Source organism: Schistocerca piceifrons, chromosome 6 (assembly GCF_021461385.2).
Source record: "Schistocerca piceifrons isolate TAMUIC-IGC-003096 chromosome 6, iqSchPice1.1, whole genome shotgun sequence".
Classification (NCBI taxonomy): Eukaryota; Metazoa; Arthropoda; class Insecta; order Orthoptera; family Acrididae; genus Schistocerca; species Schistocerca piceifrons.
This window is the reverse complement of record NC_060143.1, coordinates 162000038-162021050: the sequence shown is the minus strand read 5'-3', so window position 1 is coordinate 162021050 and position 21013 is coordinate 162000038. Positions and strand designations below refer to the sequence as shown.

The 21013-nt window shown below is 43.7% G+C and overlaps 1 protein-coding gene across 1 annotated transcript in view; it reads right to left on the bottom strand.

Annotated features, from left to right (window-relative positions):
• Positions 1-21013, bottom strand: part of LOC124802457 (mitochondrial basic amino acids transporter-like) — a 250623-nt gene that overhangs the window by 174638 nt on the left and 54972 nt on the right. Inside the window, exon 2 of the mRNA XM_047263242.1 lies at positions 9181-9332. Coding sequence (XP_047119198.1) covers positions 9181-9214 — 34 coding nt within the window. The 5' untranslated portion in view covers positions 9215-9332. The remainder of the gene's footprint in view (positions 1-9180; positions 9333-21013) is intronic.

The following is a 21013-nucleotide window of genomic DNA, read 5'->3' as shown; positions in this document are numbered from 1 at the left end:
TGAGAAAGAACTAATTGCTACCCCCAATAAATTCGTGTGTAACCTGACTTCCTAAATCATTAATCTTTAGTTACTCTTTCTATAGTATTTGCATTATTCTTTTAATAGTAAAGATTTTTCTGTACCTTTATGTTGTTAGTAGTCTTTTGTTAACTTACAGTCTATCAATCCTGCTAGAATACCCTATAGCACTCCACTATCTCACCAAGTTTCAATCACAAACTACTGTTAAGCTACTATCGTTGCATTGCCGTCCATTAATTTCAACAAAATATTTGTCAAAAAAAGTGACACTGTTATTCAACTACTATTGGCTTACTGCTGTCCTTTAAGTTCGAAGAAACCCTTGCATCATGCCGTTCTTTACACTTTTCGTCACTATTGTGTCGGTACCATGCCGTTCTGCACTTATTTTAATTAGCAGTCTCTGCTTTTTTGGACATGTATTGAGAACTAGTTTGATAGTATTTACACAGACACGCAGTTCATTATTTTGTTTATTTCCGTGAAATTGTGAAGAATGGAAATATTTTGTGATTCATAAAGTGGACTATACTTGTACTGTTATTTGTATTCTGCTAATAAAATTTTATTATTTATACAAAACCAGTTACTCGCTAACAGTTAATTAAAGCTTCAAGATAACGGAATGACGACCTACGTGCTGTTTTCTGCGCAGGGGACAACAACTGTAGGTTGGTGAACACTATTCAGCACTTACGCATTGCACTCAGGCCGGTAGAAGCAACAAGGCACTTCATATGCAGTTTAGTCTTAATACAAATGAGATCAGTGACAAGTCATCTGTGGTAACACAGATGAGGTGTGAAGGAAGGAACTTTTTGAGGGATGGGATTTATCATACACACATTTATTCCTCTCGCCCAGTCTCTCTCTCTCTTTCACTTGCCGTACTCCTAGGTCACCAGACCTCAAACTTCCGATTTTTTTCTGTAGTGGTAAATAAAAGTCGGAGTCTTTCTCGCACCTATGGCAACTGAAAAATCGAGTTGTCGATTCAGTAAAAACGGATCTATCGATTGGTGTGTGGAATACAATGGACTACCCTTTCAATGTTTCTCGAGCAACGCATGGTGCTCATGTTGAGTATATGGTATGGTGTCTGTGCGAACATAAAACTTTGAATCCTCCTCTGTTCAGTAACATGCACAATGTGTTTTTGTCTCTCAAATGTTCTCTGTAATCAGCAACTGAAATTCGCTCTTTCTTTTTGAATCACCCTGTACTCTTACGACATATGTCGCCTTTTCTTCCTGTTTCAGTTTTTTACATTGCATTCTCTAATCCAGAGGGCTGTTTGCAGAGAGCTGAGAATGGGGCAGAGGTTTCCCCATTTGGGAGTATATGGGAGGGGATTATCAGTTCTGTATTCCCCTTACAACGTACAAAGATACCATCATCACAGTATAAAAGTATCATGCATAAACTGCGCATCAGCAGGTTTTCAGCTTTGGAAAATATATTGGATACTGATGAGCCAAAACATTAAGACCATCTGCATAAAAGAGCGTTGGTCCACCTTTTGAACGCAATAAAGCTGAGATTGTATGTGGCATAGATTCGACATGTCCTTGATAGATTTTCAGACATATGTGGTGCAATATCCCTATGTACAGATCCCGAAAATTGCGGACAAGTGGTTTTTGGGTTCCGAGCTGGCGTCCGATAGAATCCCATACGTGTTCTATCGGCTTTAGATCGGGCGAATTTCTTGCCGTCAGGTGAGCACACTATCACGCTAGTCAAATGGCTCTGAGCACTATGGGACTTAACTACTGGGGTCATCAGTCTCCTAGAACTCAGAAATACTTAAACCTAACTAACCTAAGGACATCACACACATCCATGCCCGAGGCAGGATTCGAACCTGCGACCGTAGCAGTCTACATCTACATCTACATTGATACTCCGCAAGCCACCCAACGGTGTGTGGCGGAGGGCACTTTACGTGCCACTGTCATTACCTCCCTTTCCTGTTCCAGTCGCGTATGGTTCGCGGGAAGAACGACTGTCTGAAAGCCTCTGTGCGCGCTCTAATCTCTCTAATTTTACATTCGTGATCTCCTCGGGAGGTATAAGTAGGGGGAAGCAATATATTCGATACCTCATCCAGAAACGCACCCTCTCGAAACCTGGCGAGCAAGCTACACCGCGATGCAGAGCGCCTCTCTTGCAGAGTCTGCCACTTGAGTTTATTAAACATCTCCGTAACGCTATCACGGTTACCAAATAACCCTGTGACGAAACACGCCGCTCTTCTTTGGATCTTCTCTATCTCCTCCGTCAGACCGATCTGGTACGGATCCCACACTGATGAGCAATACTCAAGTATAGGTCGAACGAGTGTTTTGTAAGCCACCTCCTTTGTTGATGGACTACATTTTCTAAGCACTCTCCCAATGAATCTCAACCTGGTACCCGCCTTACCAACAATTAATTTTATATGATCATTCCACTTCAAATCGTCCCGCACGCATACTCCCAGATATTTTACAGAAGTAACTGCTACCAGTGTTTGTTCCGCTATCATATAATCATACAATAAAGGATCCTTCTTTCTATGTATTCGCAATACATCACATTTGTCTATGTTAAGGGTCAGTTGCCACTCCCTGCACCAAGTGCCTATCCGCTGCAGATCTTCCTGCATTTCGCTACAATTTTCTAATGCTGCAACTTCTCTGTATACTACAGCATCATCCGCGAAAAGCCGCATGGAACTTCCGACACTATCTACTAGGTCATTTATATATATTGTGAAAAGCAATGGTCCCATAACACTCCCCTGTGGCACGCCAGAGGATACTTTAACGTCTGTAGACGTCTCTCCATTGATAACAACATGCTGTGTTCTGTTTGCTAAAAACTCTTCAATCCAGCCACACAGCTGGTCTGATATTCCGTAGGCTCTTACTTTGTTTATCAGGCGACAGTGCGGAACTGTATCGAACGCCTCCCGGAAGTCAAGAAAAATAGCATCTACCTGGGAGCCTGTATCTAATATTTTCTGGGTCTCATGAACAAATAAAGCGAGTTGGGTCTCACACTATAGCTGTTTCCGGAATCCATGTTGATTCCTACATAGTAGATTCTGGGTTTCCAGAAATGACATGATACGAGCAAAAAACATGTTCTAAAATTCTACAAGAGATCGACGTCAGAGATATAGGTCTATAGTTTTGCGCATCTGCTCGACGACCCTTCTTGAAGACTGGGACTACCTCTGCTCTTTTCCAATCATTTGGAACCCTCCGTTCCTCTAGAGACTTGCGGTACACGGCTGTTAGAAGGGGGGCAAGTTCTTTCGCGTACTCTGTGTAGAATCGAATTGGTATCCCATCAGGTCCAGTGGACTTTCCTCTATTGAGTGATTCCAGTTGCTTTTCTATTCCTTGGACACTTATTTCGATGTCAGCCATTTTTTCGTTTGTGCGAGGATTTAGAGAAGGAACTGCAGTGCGGTCTTCCTCTGTGAAACAGCTTTGGAAAAAGGTGTTTAGTATTTCAGCTTTACGCGTGTCATCCTCTGTTTCAATGCCATCATCATCCCGTAGTGTCTGGATATGCTGTTTCGAGCCACTTACTGATTTAACGTAAGACCAGAACTTTCTAGGATTTTCTGTCAAATCGGTACATAGAATTTTACTTTCGAATTCAATGAACGCTTCACGCATAGCCCTCCTTACGCTAACTTTGACATCGTTTAGCTTCTGTTTGTCTGAGAGGTTTTGGCTGCGTTTAAACTTGGAGTGGAGATCTCTTTGCTTTTGCAGTAGTTTCCTAACTTTGTTGTTATACCACGGTGGGTTTTTCCCGTCCCTCACAGTTTTACTCGGCACGTACCTGTCTAAAACGCATTTTACGATTGCCTTGAACTTTTTCCATAAACACTCAACATTGTCAGTGTCGGAACAGAAATTTTCGTTTTGATCTGTTAGGTAGTCTGAAATCTGCCTTCTATTACTCTTGCTAAACAGATAAACCTTCCTCCCTTTTTTTATATTCCTATTAACTTCCATATTCAGGGATGCTGCAACGGCCTTATGATCACTGATTCCCTGTTCTGTACATACAGAGTCGAAAAGTTCGGGTCTGTTTGTTATCAGTAGGTCCAAGATGTTATCTCCACGAGTCGGTTCTCTGTTTAATTGCTCGAGGTAATTTTCGGATAGTGCACTCAGTATAATGTCACTCGATGCTCTGTCCCTACCACCCGTCCTAAACATCTGAGTGTCCCAGTCTATATCTGGTAAATTGAAATCTCCACCTAAGACTATAACTTGCTGAGAAAATTTATGTGAAATGTATTCCAAATTTTCTCTCAGTTGTTCTGCCACTAATGCTGCTGAGTCGGGAGGTCGGTAAAAGGAGCCAATTATTAACCCAGTTCGGTTGTTTAGTGTAACCTCCACCCATAATAATTCACAGGAACTATCCACTTCTACTTCACTACAGGATAAACTACTACTAACAGCGACGAACACTCCACCACCGGTTGCATGCACTCTATCCTTTCTAAACATCGTCTGTACCTTTGTAAAAATTTCGGCAGAATTTATCTCTGACTTAAGCCAGCTTTCTGTACCTATAACGATTTCAGCTTCGGTGCTTTCTATCAGCGCTTGAAGTTCCGGTACTTTACCAACGCAGCTTCGACAGTTGACAATTACAATACCGATTGCTGCTTGGTCCCCGCATGTCCTGACTTTGCCCCGCACCCGTTGAGGCTGTTGCCCTTTCTGTACTTGCCCAAGGCCATCTAACCTAAAAAAACCGCCCAGCCCACGCCACACAACCCCTGCTACCCGTGTAGCCGCTTGTTGCGTGTAGTGGACTCCTGACCTATCCAGCGGAACCCGAAACCCCACCACCCTATGGCACAAGTCGAGGAATCTGCAGCCCACACGGTCGCAGAACCGTCTCAGCCTCTGATTCAGACCCTCCACTCGGCTCTGTACCAAAGGTCCGCAGTCAGTCCTGTCGACGATGCTGCTGATGGTGAGCTCTGCTTTCATCCCGCTAGCAGTCTTCACCAAATCAGATAGGCGCCGGAAGCCAGAGAGGATTTCCTCCGATCCATAGCGACACACATCATTGGTGCCGACATGAGCGACCACCTGCAGATGGGTGCACCCTGTACCCTTCATGGCATCCGGAAGGACCCTTTCCACATCTGGAATGACTCCCCCCGGTATGCACACGGAGTGCACATTGGTTTTCTTCCCCTCTCTTGCTGCCATTTCCCTAAGGGGCCCCATTACGCGCCTGACGTTGGAGCTCCCAACTACCAGTAAGCCCACCCTCTGCAACTGCCCGGATCTTGCAGACTGACGGTTCCGGACTGCGCGCCTAGAACCGCTAGACCACCGCGGCCGGCATCACGCTACTCAAGCCGTTGTACTGCCTTTCTGGCCTTGTGACACTGACAGCCGGAAAATGCCATCGCCATTGAGGAAGGCGTAAAGCATGAATGGATGGAGGTGATTCACAGTAATGCCCTTGTAGTCCACAGGTGTCATAGTAGCTTCGAATATTACCACAGGTCCCATGAGAGCCCAGGTGAATGTCACCCATAGCATAATACTGCCCCCACCAGCCTGTAATTGGTGGCGCGGTAGATGTTTCTTGTAGCCGTTCACCTCGATAACGACCATCTACTTGGTGTAAGAACAAACATGATCCATCTGTCCACTGGACGCGTTTCCATTGATCGACAGCCTAATCTCGATGTTGCCGTGTCCACTTCAATGGTAACTGACTATGTTGTTCAGTCAGCGGGGAAACATGTAGAAGTCTTATGTTGAGGAGCTGAATGGTGTGCTTCGAAACATTGTGCCTCCACCAGCACTGTACTCAGTCATCAGATATGCCAAAGATCTCCCTCCACCTATCCTGCTTTACAGAGCGGGCACGCCCCTGACCTCTTCGTTCCGTAAAAAGGGATTAACTTCCAAAACACTGTAATCTACTAGTGGTTTCATTATCCTCTGACCACTTTCCACAGATACTCACGAGAGTAACAAGCGGACAGTTGTCCAGGTGACCAGCTTCGCCGTTTCTTGAGACTCTCGTTCCCATGCGCCGAAGCCTGGCAATCTGCCCTTCGTCGAAGTCGCTTATATCAGAGAATTTTCCCATTTGCGAGCCGTGCTATAGGAAGACCATGATCACCTGGCATCTGGATCGCAATGCCTTAAGAATGTATTGAGGAGAAAAGGATAAGAACCACATTAAATCAGAGCTGTTTTTGCTGATAAATGTACGTTCAGACGCATCCAGCCAACGGAAGAAGGCAATCCCAAAGCACTCCTTTCATTCTGCAGAGCGTCTTGGAGCAAATTTGAGCGCACATTAAATGTGGTGTTAGACCAGTATTCCGACCTGCACGGGAAAATAAGGATCTGTTGCATCCAGTGGAAGACAGCCTGGATTTGAGAGTACCAGGTGTCTATAATGTGTCACGTAGGGCATATAATCCGTAGCGTAGCTGAATGCTGCACTGAAAATAGGAGGCACATCAAGTGCAGAAATTTTGAGAAATTAGCGATAGCAGAACACAGTATTATGGTAGAGCACAAGATAAACTTTGAGAAAATGAAGGCTCTCTCTCACCCATTGACCTACTTGGATTCGTTAATAAAAGAAGCGATCGAAATTCACATATGCAGTAACAGTTCCAACAGAGGCGGTAGTTATAATCCGACAAGGAGATCACAGACTTTTTTATATTTGTGGTGTTTTCTGTTCATAGCACAGGTGTCAGTCTTCTACTGCATTGCGATGCAACTCACAAGAATTCCCAAGAAAATCGACTTTGAAATTTTCCGAGCGTCTGTAATATCGTGAAGTAAGACGACTATTCGACAGGCAGCGAGATTCTGTGGGCGGATGCTTGCCTGCCACGTGTGGGTGCTGGTTCGATGCCTCGCGGATGGAATATTTAAAACAGAGATAAATGTTCTACCAGCATTTCTGTGAAGCGTAGTATACATAAAGATGGAAAAAATTGCTGGAACGCTGGTTCGAGTCTCGTTTCGATCGTTATGCTTTTCGTTAGATTCGGATACATATATCTTTTAAATATAAAATTCATCAAATATATACTAATTAACCAATATCTGTCATTTTAAATGAAAAATGGACGTCTTTTATAAAAGATTATCGTAAAATATTTTTAATAAAAAATGTTTAAATTTTAAAATGTTTACAACTTATTTTCTTCATCATTATGTGTTTCATAATTCACATAAGTACTTGTGAAACATGCACCTTTGTTTAAAACCTTACTAGAACCAGGAATGTAACCAGGTCACCAACATGGCAGGAGAGTATTCTACCTCAGATTCTCGCAGCCATATAAAAAAGGACCTTGCTTTGGGTTATTAAAGACGCCCAGGAAACTACAAAGCCAATTTCCTCGATAATGTTTGAGAGATAGATCTAACGATTTTTGATTGATAATTGAGTTTTGAACGTCATGTACCGTAAACATAAAAAAATACGAATACGGGACTGCCATGTGGTGTCCTTGTCAGTGTTTCTTGGTGACGAGCTCTTGAGACAGTGTCTTCAAAGAAATATAACCAAAAATCGATATTTGGCACTAGGGGGTGTCTCTGTTCCCTTGCCGTCCCTCAGTCACGACCCAATGGGGGACGATGGGCATATCGCCACATTATCAGTTTCCTGAATTTGCGCATTCTAATCCCGCCCTCCAGGTGACGTCACCTCAATAGAATTTAGAATTCCAAGTGACGTCTCCCAACCGATGACAAGCTCGTGGCATATAGTCATCTCCTGATGAAGTAGATAGTGTTAACCTTCGAAAGATCGAGTTTTAACTATGATTTAATAAGGTCTGAATATCAAGGACTGCGATGTCATATCAGAAGTTGCGTGCTTCACTGCCTTCTGTGCCCAACACCCTGCTCAGAGGATGATGTTCATGCCAACCACGTGCCTCAGAGGTTGTGCAGGTCTGGATACACGTGATGTGGAGATAAAAGATTACTATATGTGTTGTATTTTCCCAGCCTAATTTATCTATATTTGACTTGATTCTCAGTCTGTTTTGGATACGAGAACAAATCAAAAAGTATCTGTATAACATCTTTTTTTCCAGTTTGTTGCAACAAGAGTGTAAAACCCCAAGCGATCTCATTTCTCAACATAGTTACCGTGTTTTTCAATGTGCTTGGTCCATCGTTGAACAATCTTTTCACTACAACTAGAAAAAGAAAATTCGGTTGAGTAAAAGCGCACAAACGCACAGTTACCTTCAATTCTTTCTCAGAAGCGAATCGATGGCCTCTTCAACCACTTTGAGTGGACCAGTCAAATGTAAATTAAAGACGGCGAGATCACCTTGAAATGCGTAATCTGAATAATGTGAGCAGTATGGGCGGCGATATGTGGACGCACATTGTCACGCAAAGAAAGAACACTGCTTGACAGCAGTCCTCGACGTTTGTTTCAAATTGTAGGTTTCAACATATTGCAAAGTATATCACTGTTGACTGTTTACTGTTGAGCTGTTTCCCAGGCTATGTTCCGGTTGGCCCTTATGCTGCCCAGTAAAGCTGTGACGACTGAGTGTTGAATTCCTTTTTGGTTGGAGCTGAGAAGTGTTTCCAATCCGTGCTCTAGAGTTTACTCTCTGGTTCAAAATGGTGGGTCCCCATACTTCACCTCCAGCATTGATTCGCTTCAGAAACATTTCCCTTTTATTATCACGACAGTCCACTAGCTGCGGACAGATTATGAACTGTTCAATCTGCTGATAAACACTTCGCCGAGGTAGAGCATTGCCACTGTATTGGGCTGAAAGATTTTTATGGACTTCATCTCCTGGTGAACACTCACACCACAAAAAAACTGGTTACGGAACGCTGTTCTTCACTGTTGCAAGCGGTGAGTGTTACTTCGCAGGATCGCAAATCGAGCTGATATGACACTGCTGAAACCTGCCCCAAGCGACGATAAGGCTGCCATATAAAGACTAGGGAGCTCACTAATCCGTAATACCAACCTAAATGTGGTTAGAACGAAAGTGTAGATACTTAATCACTTACCCTCGTATGTTACTGTCTCAATGGTGTAATAATAACATTTATTTATATCTTGAAGGGGCTACAAGCGCGAGAGCAGTCAATTACTTACCGCCGAGGCAGCCAGCGACGAAGTCGAGCGCCATGATGTCGCAGGTGGTGGTTCAGTCGGGTTCAGATCACCAGGGCGTCTCCTCTGAATATCGCTTGGCTGCCAAGAAGCGCGGTCTGGCTTCGCGAGGCTCCGAGGCAGCGGCTACCAGCCTGTGGCAGAGGAGGACAGTCATGCAACATCCATAGTAGACAAACGTAACTCTAAACTAGGCCATGTTGTTGTCTGTAGTTGAGTGTGTGACTGTTGTTAGTGTCAGTCCGAAGGCTGGTGTGATGTCGCTGCCCATTCCATCTTAGGTCAAGTCTTTCCATCTATAGACGAAGAAATCCACTAGTGTAGGATTACACTACTGGTGACAAATCCCTGGAGATCTGAAGGGCAAGCAGATGCCAGGGTAAAATTCATAGGAAGACTCTTACGGAAATATACATCCACGAAAGAAGTGGCTTACAAACCAGTTGTCCGACCGAGTCTTGAGTATTGCTCTTCAGTCTGCGACTCTTACCATGTAGAATTAATAGAAGAGATACACACCACCCAGCGAAGAGCGGCGCATTTCGTCACGGGATCGTTTAGTCGGCGAAAGAGTGTTAACAGAGATGCTCAATAAACTCCAGCTGCTGAAGCAATAGGAGAAGCGTTGTGTATCACGGAGATGTTCATTACTGTAATTCCAAGGCAGGACGTTCCAACAAGAGCAATATATTGCTTCCTCCCATATACGTGTCGTGAAATAACCAAAAAGAGAAAATCCGAGAAATTAGAGCTAATACGGTTAAGTGACAATTGTTCTTCACAAGCGCCATGGAACAGGAAAGGGGAATCAGATAGTAGTATCTAAAGCATCGTCCGACACACACCGGAAGGTAGCTTGAGGAATATAGATATATATGGCTACTAGATGTATTGGCTACTGCGCCCTGCAACAGTTTGTATCTACACTCCTGGAAATTGAAATAAGAACACCGTGAATTCATTGTCCCAGGAAGGGGAAACTTTATTGACACATTCCTGGGGTCAGATACATCACATGATCACACTGACAGAACCACAGGCACATAGACACAGGCAACAGAGCATGCACAATGTCGGCACTAGTACAGTGTATATCCACCTTTCGCAGCAATGCAGGCTGCTATTCTCCCATGGAGACGATCGTAGAGATGCTGGATGTAGTCCTGTGGAACGGCTTGCCATGCCATTTCCACCTGGCGCCTCAGTTGGACCAGCGTTCGTGCTGGACGTGCAGACCGCGTGAGACGACGCTTCATCCAGTCCCAAACATGCTCAATGGGGGACAGATCCGGAGATCTTGCTGGCCAGGGTAGTTGACTTACACCTTCTAGAGCACGTTGGGTGGCACGGTATACATGCGGACGTGCATTGTCCTGTTGGAACAGCAAGTTCCCTTGCCGGTCTAGGAATGGTAGAACGATGGGTTCGACGACGGTTTGGATGTACCGTGCACTATTCAGTGTCCCCTCGACGATCACCAGTGGTGTACGGCCAGTGTATGAGATCGCTCCCCACACCATGATGCCGGGTGTTGGCCCTGTGTGCCTCGGTCGTATGCAGTCCTGATTGTGGCGCTCACCTGCACGGCGCCAAACACGCATACGACCATCATTGGCACCAAGGCAGAAGCGACTCTCATCGCTGAAGACGACACGTCTCCATTCGTCCCTCCATTCACCCCTGTCGCGACACCACTGGAGGCGGGCTGCACGATGTTGGGGCGTGAGCGGAAGACGGCCTAACGGTGTGCGGGACCGTAGCCCAGCTTCATGGAGACGGTTGCGAATGGTCCTCGCCGATACCCCAGGAGCAACAGTGTCCCTAATTTGCTGGGAAGTGGCGGTGCGGTCCCCTCCGGCACTGCGTAGGATCCTACGGTCTTGGCGTGCATCCGTGCGTCGCTGCGGTCCGGTCCCAGGTCGACGGGCACGTGCACCTTCCGCCTACCACTGGCGACAACATCGATGTACTGTGGAGACCTCACGCCCCACGTGTTGAGCAATTCGGCGGTACGTCCACCCGGCCTCCCGCATGCCCACTATACGCCCTCGCTCAAAGTCCGTCAACTGCACATACGGTTCACGTCCACGCTGTCGCGGCATGCTACCAGTGTTAAAGACTGCGATGGAGCTCCGTATGCCACGGCAAACTGGCTGACACTGACGGCGGCGGTGCACAAATGCTGCGCAGCTAGCGCCATTCGACGGCCAACACCGCGGTTCCTGGTGTGTCCGCTGTGCCGTGCGTGTGATCATTGCTTGTACAGCCCTCTCGCAGTGTCCGGAGCAAGTATGGTGGGTCTGACACACCGGTGTCAATGTGTTCTTTTTTCCATTTCCAGGAGTGTATGTATTCAATCCTTGATCTCCCTTTGTAGTTTCCAGCTTCCACACTAGTCTAAGTTACCAGTTTAACTTTTCCCGAATGCTCATCAGGTGTCCCTATCGATCTATCCATTCTTTTAGTCAAGTTAATAACGATTTTCCCTACATTAAAACAGTTCCTCCTCATTAATATTCACTCACCGGTAACACATTTTGAGAACTTGTCTTATAAATTGGTTATAGTTCACCTTTCACTTCCATATATGCATACACCACAACTACATGTATACACCGCAATCCACGTTATGTGTTTCAGATACCACTTCGCCGCGCGGAGTAGCCTCACGGTCTAAGGCGTTCGCGTGGCTCCCTCCGTCGGAGGTTCGAGTCCTCCCTCGGGCATGGGTGTGTGTGTTGTCTTTAGCGTAAGTTAGGTTAAGTTAGATTAATTAATGTGTAAGCCCTGGGACCAATGACCTCAGCTGTTTGGTCGGGACCGATGAAATGGTTCAAATGGCTCTGAGCACTAGAACTGAGGTCATCAGTCCCCTAGAACTTAGAACTACTTAAACCTAACTAACCTAAGGGCATCACACACATCCATGCCCGAGACAGGATTCGAACCTGCGACCGTAGTGGTCGCGCGGTTCCAGACTGAAGCGCCTAGAACCGCTCGGCCACACCGGCCGGCTGGGACCGATGAGCTCAGCAGTTTGGTCCTCTAGTCCTTACCACAAATTTCCAAATTTTATAAACCACTTCCTCGCTTTCTCGCACCCCCTTTCCCAGTTCAGTTCACGAAGGGCGCGTGGGAATAAGGGACCTGTAATAAAAGTCCGTATGAGCTCTAATGTCTCGGATTTTCTCGTTGTGGTCATTTCGCAGACGTATGTGAGAATCCGCAATATATTGCCCGACTCTTCCTGGAACGTACGCTCTTGGTATTTCAACAGTAAACCTTTCGGTGATACACAATGCCTCTCTCATAACTCCAAGCAAATGAGAATTTTTTTTTCTCTGAGAAAATATCTCAAAGCGCTTAAATTTATATCTGATGTTAACATACAGGATGAACCAGAATTTTCAGAGTTAGTAGCACAGACGAAAACAAGGGAAAAAATCTAGTAAACATGTGCTCTAAAATGTTTAGCGCACTTGTTCGTCAGCACTACTGTGATACTCTCTTTTACTGCAAGATCTTTGCTTTCCATATTTTGGGATGAGGTAGTATGGACCAAAACAAGGAAAAATTGTTCAGGAAACATTGGCTCTAAAAGGCATACCTTAAGAGCTATGAGAACTTATTCAGTGGAAGAAATGTCTTTCACAGTAGGTTTCGAGGTATGCACTTTAGCGCCCATGTGTACTGGACTTTTTTCCTTGTTTTGGTCCATAATTTCACCTCTCAAAATATGGAAAGCAAAGAGCTTTCAGTAGAATAGCCGTGTCTTCCAGTAGCGAAGATGAACTGCTCATAGTTCTTAAGGTATGCATTTTAGAGCCCATGTTTACTAGACTTTTTTTTGTTTTGATACATACTACTACCTCTGAAAGTTTGTCGGTGGAGTTCTGGTTCACCTTGTATTTCTCTTTTCCAGGAAAGCTTTCTTTTTATTATAAGCATACATTTGTTATTCCCTTTAGTTTTGTGGTCGTCAGCTATTCTGCTGTTCAGATAGTAAAACTTTCTTTAACTTAACTTCTAAGATAGTGGTAGATTCCGCATTTCCTGAACTTCTAAGATAGTTGTAAGGTCAGTATGTCCTCCAGTGTTCCTGCATTTCCCTGGAAACTAAAATGATATCCTCCCAGGTCACTTCTACCGGTTGTTCTGTCATTCTGTAGCTAATTCGTTTTAGTATTTTAAAATAATGATGGCCCCGTAGTATTCTGTAATATCCGCATCTATCAGTCTTCACTAGTGTTACTCAAACATTGATAAACTATAGATTATTTGATAGCGTCTGCACTATCGTCATTATCTATAGTCCTGTTTATCTATCGATAATCATGTCGTTTAAAATATAATTCTTCTTTAATTTGCGTGCGAAAAACTGTCGAAACCTACTACCTCCATGGCGTGTGGAGTGCATAGGGAAAGTAGATTGCATGGAGGTATTTAATCAGCATCAACTATGGTGGCGCCTTTGCCAGCCTATTCTGTTTGTAAATTATGTTGTTAATAGATTGGCCTCTCTCGTGGAGGGGTCGTTAGAGAGGGAATTTTATTGTTTGTCTTCCAGTGACGAGAACTCGCGGTCGTGCGCATGTCATACTGATCAGATGCTTATGGTGAAAATTACACACTTAAATAACATGGATTCGTGAATGAACATTATAGAATGTCATCAACAAAGGTATGAGCATACTTACTTGTATCAAGAAATAAACATTTAAAAAAGGTTGTTGTAATACAACGTAGTTAGTAGAAGGGGAAAATGACACTTTAGAGATTTGTTAAGCCTTTGATATTGTACTGCACAGTGCATTTTAAAATAAATATGATTATTATCGTTGTTAATTAAACACGCCCACTGTTATTTTCTTCTGTTTCTGAGCCCTCATTATAGACTTACAAGTCTTTTCAATTGTACAGGGTGTTTCAAAAATGACTGGTATATTTGAAACGGCAATAAAAACTAAACGAGCAGCGATAGAAATACACCGTTTGTTGCAATATGCTTGGGACAACAGGACATTTTCAGGCAGACAAACTTTCGAAATTACAGTAGATACAATTTTCAACAACAGATGGCGCTGCGGTCTGGGAAACTCTATAGTACGATATTTTCCACATATCCACCATGCGTAGCAATAATATGGCGTAGTCTCTGAATGAAATTACCCGAAACCTTTGACAACGTGTCTGGCGGAATGGCTTCACATGCAGATGAGATGTACTGCTTCAGCTGTTCAATTGTATCTGGATTCTGGCGGTGCACCTGGTCTTTCAAGTGTCCCCACAGAAAGAAGTCACAGGGGTTCATGTCTGGCGAATAGGGAGGCCAATCCACGCCGCCTCCTGTATGTTTCGGATAGCCCAAAGCAATCACACGATCATCGAAATATTCATTCAGGAAATTAAAGACGTCGGCCGTGCGATGTGGCCGGGCACCATCTTGCATAAACCACGAGGTGTTCGCAGTGTCGCCTAAGGCAGTTTGTACCGCCACAAATTCACGAAGAATGTCCAGATAGCGTGATGCAGTAATCGTTTCGGATCTGAAAAATGGGCCAATGATTCCTTTGGAAGAAATGGCGGCCCAGACCAGTACTTTTTGAGGATGCAGGGACGATGGGACTGCAACATGGGGCTTTTCGGTTCCCCATATGCGCCAGTTCTGTTTATTGACGAAGCCGTCCAGGTAAAAATAAGCTTCGTCAGTAAACCAAATGCTGCCCACATGCATATCGCCGTCATCAATCCTGTGCACTATATCGTTAGCGAATGTCTCTCGTGCAGCAATGGTAGCGGCGCTGAGGGGTTGCCACGTTTGAATTTTGTATGGATAGAGGTGTAAACTCTGGCGCATGAGACGATATGTGGACGTTGGCGTCATTTGGACCGCAGCTGCAACACGGCGAATGGAAACCCGAGGCCGCTGTTAGATCACCTGCTGCACTAGCTGCGCGTTGCCCTCTGTGGTTGCCGTACGCGGTCGCGCTACCTTTCCAGCACGTTCATATGTCACGTTCCCAGTCCGTTGAAATTTTTCAAACAGATATATCTTTCACATCACTTGCAGCGCCATCTGTTGTTGAAAATTGTAACTACTGTAATTTCGAAAGTTTGTCCGCCTGAAAATGTACTGTTGTCCCAAGCATATTGCAACAAACGGTGTATTTCTATCGCTGCTCGTTTAGTTTTTATATATACCGGTCATTTTTGAAACACCCTGTATATGTTAACGTATAAGGTGATTCGAAAACACAAAACATCGACGTAGTCCTAACGCCCCTGCGATTCTGTCATATGTCTGTTATCGTTCATATGTTGATCATCTGTGTTGTGTTCGGTTTACGGAGCTTGTTCCTTCAAGGACGCCCCAGGTCCCGCAAAACTGAGTATAGTGAAAGCACAACGTGTCAAGTCACAAAGTTTTAATTTGTATGGGGGCTAGACGTATTCATTAAAATATACAACTGTATTTATATGCTATGTGCTTTCACAGGATTGCAGTGCATATTCTTAATAATTCGGGCGAAATGTGAATGTTTCAGTGGATGTGAGATAAAACTCTCTTCTTCAGAAGAGCTGACGGTTAATGTCCCGGAATGCTTTTGTAAAAACTCTTAATCTCGTAGATATTTATTAAGCTCTTGCCCGTTAATGATTAAAGCCCTTGTCTGAAGCCTGTGAAGCGGGTGAATTAGCTCACTATTGTTTTCATTTTATTTTTTCTAGTTTATAGGATTCTGTGTCCTGATTAATAATTTTTTAGAGTGTCACGAGAAAGAATGCTGTCCCTAAAGCTTCCAGCTGTTCGTGGTATCGTAGATTGTGACCGAAATGAGCCAACAATGCCGTCTTCGTCACCCATTTCGTTATTTAAACGCCACACAACAACAGGATTATTCTTTGCCCCACAACGTTATTGCCACAACTGTTGAATCGCTGTCGGTGGCAGCAGTGAGACAAAGAGCACAGTCGCCACTTAATGTTCCGAATGGTTCCGATGTGAAACGATTCCATAGGTATCGCGCGCCACAGGTCGTCTCTGCTTGGTGGAAATGACGCGCTCCGAAGATAACTTTATATGTGACGTGCAAAAATAGTTTTTCGTTATTGTTTTGAAAATGAATCGTAAAAATCAATCACCTGTGTGGAATTTTGTGTAGAAAGTGAAGTGTACCATCTTCAGTAAAGAATATAAACATTCAGTAAACAGACTAATTTAAGAGACCACTTAACAAGAAAGCTTGGTGAAAAACTAGAGAGCACTGGATTAGTAACACAACTGAAAGGCAAGGGATCAAATTATAAGCTAGGTCAAGTTGAAGAGGTGCATCAAAAAAATCGAGAAGCTCTCTAAAACATTATTTTAACAGAAGTCAGTTTTACGACGACAATTCAAAAGTAAAAAAAAGAACTTGATTTCCTTTATGCACAAATGATCGCTATCGATATACTGTCGTACAGAACTTCCGACCATCAAGGTTTGAAAAAATTTGTTCGTGCCATACACAACAGATATGACATGCCAGATGAAACCAAACTTAAATGTTCACTGATCCCAAAACTATATCAGGAGATAAAAAAATTAAAAAAAGCCCTTACAAAATATGATGTGTTGAGTGTTACAACGAACTTGTGGACAAGCAATGCAAATGAAGGCATATTAGCATTGACTTGGCACTTTATAAGGACGGAAAATTAGTTTCACCATATTAAAAGTGACAACCCAGTGCACATTCTATGGCACATGGAAGTAATACTTTTTAAATTGTTTCCTTCGTTAACTTGTCAATGCCGTGCCGCATTTCGGTTAATTCTCGTGAGCAGTAAATGTCTAATTCAAGTAGGTATAGCTCGTAAAGTTCTTTTTGGCAGCATCACCTCCCCCAACCTCTTATCAATAGAAATCTGAAAACGTCGTATCATTTGTGTTTTACGGTCACTGCGAACCTTACCAAATCTTTGAATAAAGGAACGCGGATGTCTCTAGAAAGTGAGAAATGAACGTGTACCCAACACCGTCTGCACCAAAGTTAATACAGCATAGCAAAATCAGCTGGTAGTGACGTTACAATTACTGTGTCGCTGTCTTCCGAGAATATAATTTCTTAACTTCATAACTTCTTAATTTCTTAACTTCTTTCACCGTTCTTCAGCTTTAGTTTTAATTTCATACTAATATTTATGAGCAGGATCTGCATCTGCTCTTGGACATCTTTTGGTTTAAATATTAGTATAATACGAAGCACCGAAACCCAGCCAGTCATCTATGGAACAAGAGATTAACTAATTAAAGATGAGGATGATCATAACACTGGACACAGTATTAAAGTGAAGACTATACACTGAGGTGACAAAAGCCATGGGATGGCGATATGTACATACACAAATGGCGGTAGTATCGCGTACACACGGTATAAAAGGGCAGTGAATTGGTGAAGCTGACATTTGTACTCAAATGATTCATGTGAAAAGTTTTCCGATGTGATTGTGACCGCACGACGGGAATTAACTGACTTTCAACGCAAAATGGTAGTTGGAGCTAAACGTATGGTAAATTACATTTCGGAATTCGTTAAGGAATTTTACATTCCGAGACCCACAGTGTCAATAGTGTGCCGAGAATACGAAATTTCAGACATTACCTCTCACCACACAAAAAGCAGTGGCCGACGGCCTTCACTTAACGACCGAGAGTAGTGGCGTTTGCGTAGAGTTGTCAGTGCTAACATACAAGCAATACTGTGTGAAATAACAGCAGAAATAAATGTGGAACGTACGAGTAACGTAACTGCTAGGACAGTGCGGATAAATTTGGCGTTAGTGGGCTATTGCAGCAGACGTCTGACGCGAATGTCTTTGCTAACAGTCCGACATCGTCTGCAGCGTCCCTCCTAGAGTCGCGATCATATCGGTTGGACCCTAGACTACTGTAAAACCGTGACCTGGTCTGGTGAGTCCCCATTTCAGTTGGTAAGAGCTGATGATAGCGTTAGAGTGCTGCGCAGACTCCACTCAGCTACGGACCCAAGTGGTTCAAATGGCTCTGAGCACTATGGGACTTAACTTCTGAGGTCATCAGTCCCCTAGAACTTAGAACTAATTAAACCTAACTAACCTAAGGACGTCACATACCTCCATGCCCGAGGCAGGATTCGAACCTGCGACCGTAGCGGTCGCGCGGTTCCAGACTGTAGCGCCTAGAACCGCTCGGCCACCACGGCCGGCACCCAAGTGGTGAACAAGGCAGTGTGCAGGTTGGTGATCACTCCATAATGGTGTGGACTATGTTTACATGGAACGGACTAGGACCTCTGGTCCAACTGAACCGATTATTGACTGTAAATGGTTATGTGCGGCTGATTGGAGACCATATGCAGCCATTCATGGACTCCATGTTCAATTATGGAATTTTTGTGCATGACAGCGCTTCATGTCACCAAGCCACAGTTGTTCTCAATTGGTTTAAAGAACGTTCTGAGCAAATGAGTTGTTCACCCAGATCGCCCGACATGAATCTCATCGAACATTTATAGGACATAATCGAGAGGCCCGTTCGTGCACAAAATACTGCATCGCCAACACTTCCGCAATTATGGCAGCATGGCTCAGTATTTGTGTAGGGGCGACTTGTTGAGTCCATACCACGTCGATTTACTGCACAACGCCAGGTAAAAGGAAATCTGACACAATGTTGGGAAATATCCCATGACTTTTGTCACCTCTGTGCAAACCCCACTCAGACCTCAATTTTAGCACACCACTGTATCTCTCAAAATTCGGAAAGGATATTCTCCAACGTTTCAGTACTAGGACTGAATTTAGAACAAGCTACCAATTCATCACCGTTTTTGCGCCCCAGCAGCCAGGGTGCGGTCACAAGATAGTCTGCCTCAGCTTTCCTTTTCATTCAATAGCTGTTGCTTGTTTACCTGAAGAAATATTCTACTCATGTTAAAATGTCCGCCGGTCTACTCTGCGCTCGAAGTTAGAAACAGCTACAAGTCTAGAGCTTGCACCTGCCTTGCTATTTTGGTCTTCACTCCGAAGACTGTTTTGATGCATATTTTCACGCCAGTCTATCGTATGTAAGCTTCTTCAACTCCGAATAATTACTGCTATCTGCTTGCTGTATTCATCTCTTGGTCTCCAACATTACAATTTTTAACTCCCGTACTTTCCTTCATCGTCAATTTGATGATTACTTAATACCTCAGGATATGTCCTACCACTCGAACCCTTCTTTTGGTCAAGTTGTGCCATAAATTTCTTTTTTCTCAGTTATATTCAATACCTCTTCATTAGCTATTCGATCTGTCTCATCATTAGAAGTCTTCTGTACCACTGTATTTCAAAAGCTTTTATTCTCTTCTCGTCTGAACTGCTAGGCGTCTTCCATTCGCTTCTGTACTGGGGTACACTCCATATAAATCTTACAGAGAAGATTTCCTAACATTTAAATTACATTCGATGTAACAAGTTCCCCTTTTAGTAAGCTCTTTCTTGCTATAGCCAGGGTATACTTTATATCCTCTCTACTTCGGCCATCGTCAGTTCTTTTGTTGCCAAATTAGCAAAATTCCTCTACTACTTTCAGTGTCTGATTTGTTATCTAATTCGATCGGCATCGTCTGATGTAGTTCAACTACATTCCATTACCCTTGTTTCACTTTTCCTCGTGTTCATCTCATAACCTCTTTTCAAGATACTATCCATGCTGTTCAATTGCTCTTCCAAGTCCTTTGCTGTCTCTGACAAAATTCCGTCATCGGCAGACCCCAAAGTTTTTATTTGTTCTCCCTGAACTTTAATTTCTTTACTGTTTGCTTATTGTACAGACTGAATAACATCGGGTATATGCTGCAAACCTGTCTCACTCCCTTCTCAGGGACTGCTTTGCTTCCATGCCTTTCGACTCTTATAACTGCAATCTGTCTTCTGTACAATCTGTAAATAACCTGACACCCTCTGTATTTTATCTCTACAACCTTCAGGAATTTAAAGGGTGTATTCCAGTGTCAATGTTGTCAAAAGCTTTCTCTAAACCTACAAATGCCGTAAATATGCGCTTGCCATTCTTTAACCCATGTTCTAAAAGACTTCTCGTGTTCTCCTAGATTTCTCCGAAAGCCAAATTCATCTTCGCCGAACTTGGCCTCTACCAATTTTTCCATTCTTCTGTAAACAATCCTTGTCAGTAATGCGTAATCACGACTTACTAAACTGATGGTTCAGTAGTATCCTTACTTGTCAGCACCTCACTTCTTTGGAATTAGCATTATTACGTTTTTCTTGAAGTTTCATGATATTTCACCTATCTCACACCACGTGGTATAGTTTTGCCATGGTTAGCTCTACCAAGGCTATGAATAGTTCTGACGGAATGTCGTCTACTCCTGGGGCCTAGGTTCGTCTTAGATCTTTCTGCGCTCTAACAAATTATTCTCACAGTATCAGATCTCCCATTTCATATTTATCTACGTCCTTTCCAAGTTCCATGATATCGCCTTCATCTCCCTTGTATAAACCCCTACATACTCCTTCCACCTTTCAGTTTTCCCTTCTTTGTTTAGGACTGGTTTACCATCTGAGCTCTTAATATGCATACAGCTGCTTCATGTTAGTATTTTGCTGACATGACTATTTAAACTGACATTTCGGTAATATTCACATCTGTCCGTAACTGATATCTTTGGAATTGGAATTATTGGATTCTTCTTGAACTTGGCGAGTGTTTCGCCTGTTTCATACATTTTGCACAGCAGGTGGTATAGTTTTATCATGACCAGCTCTCCCAAGATCTCAATAACTCTGT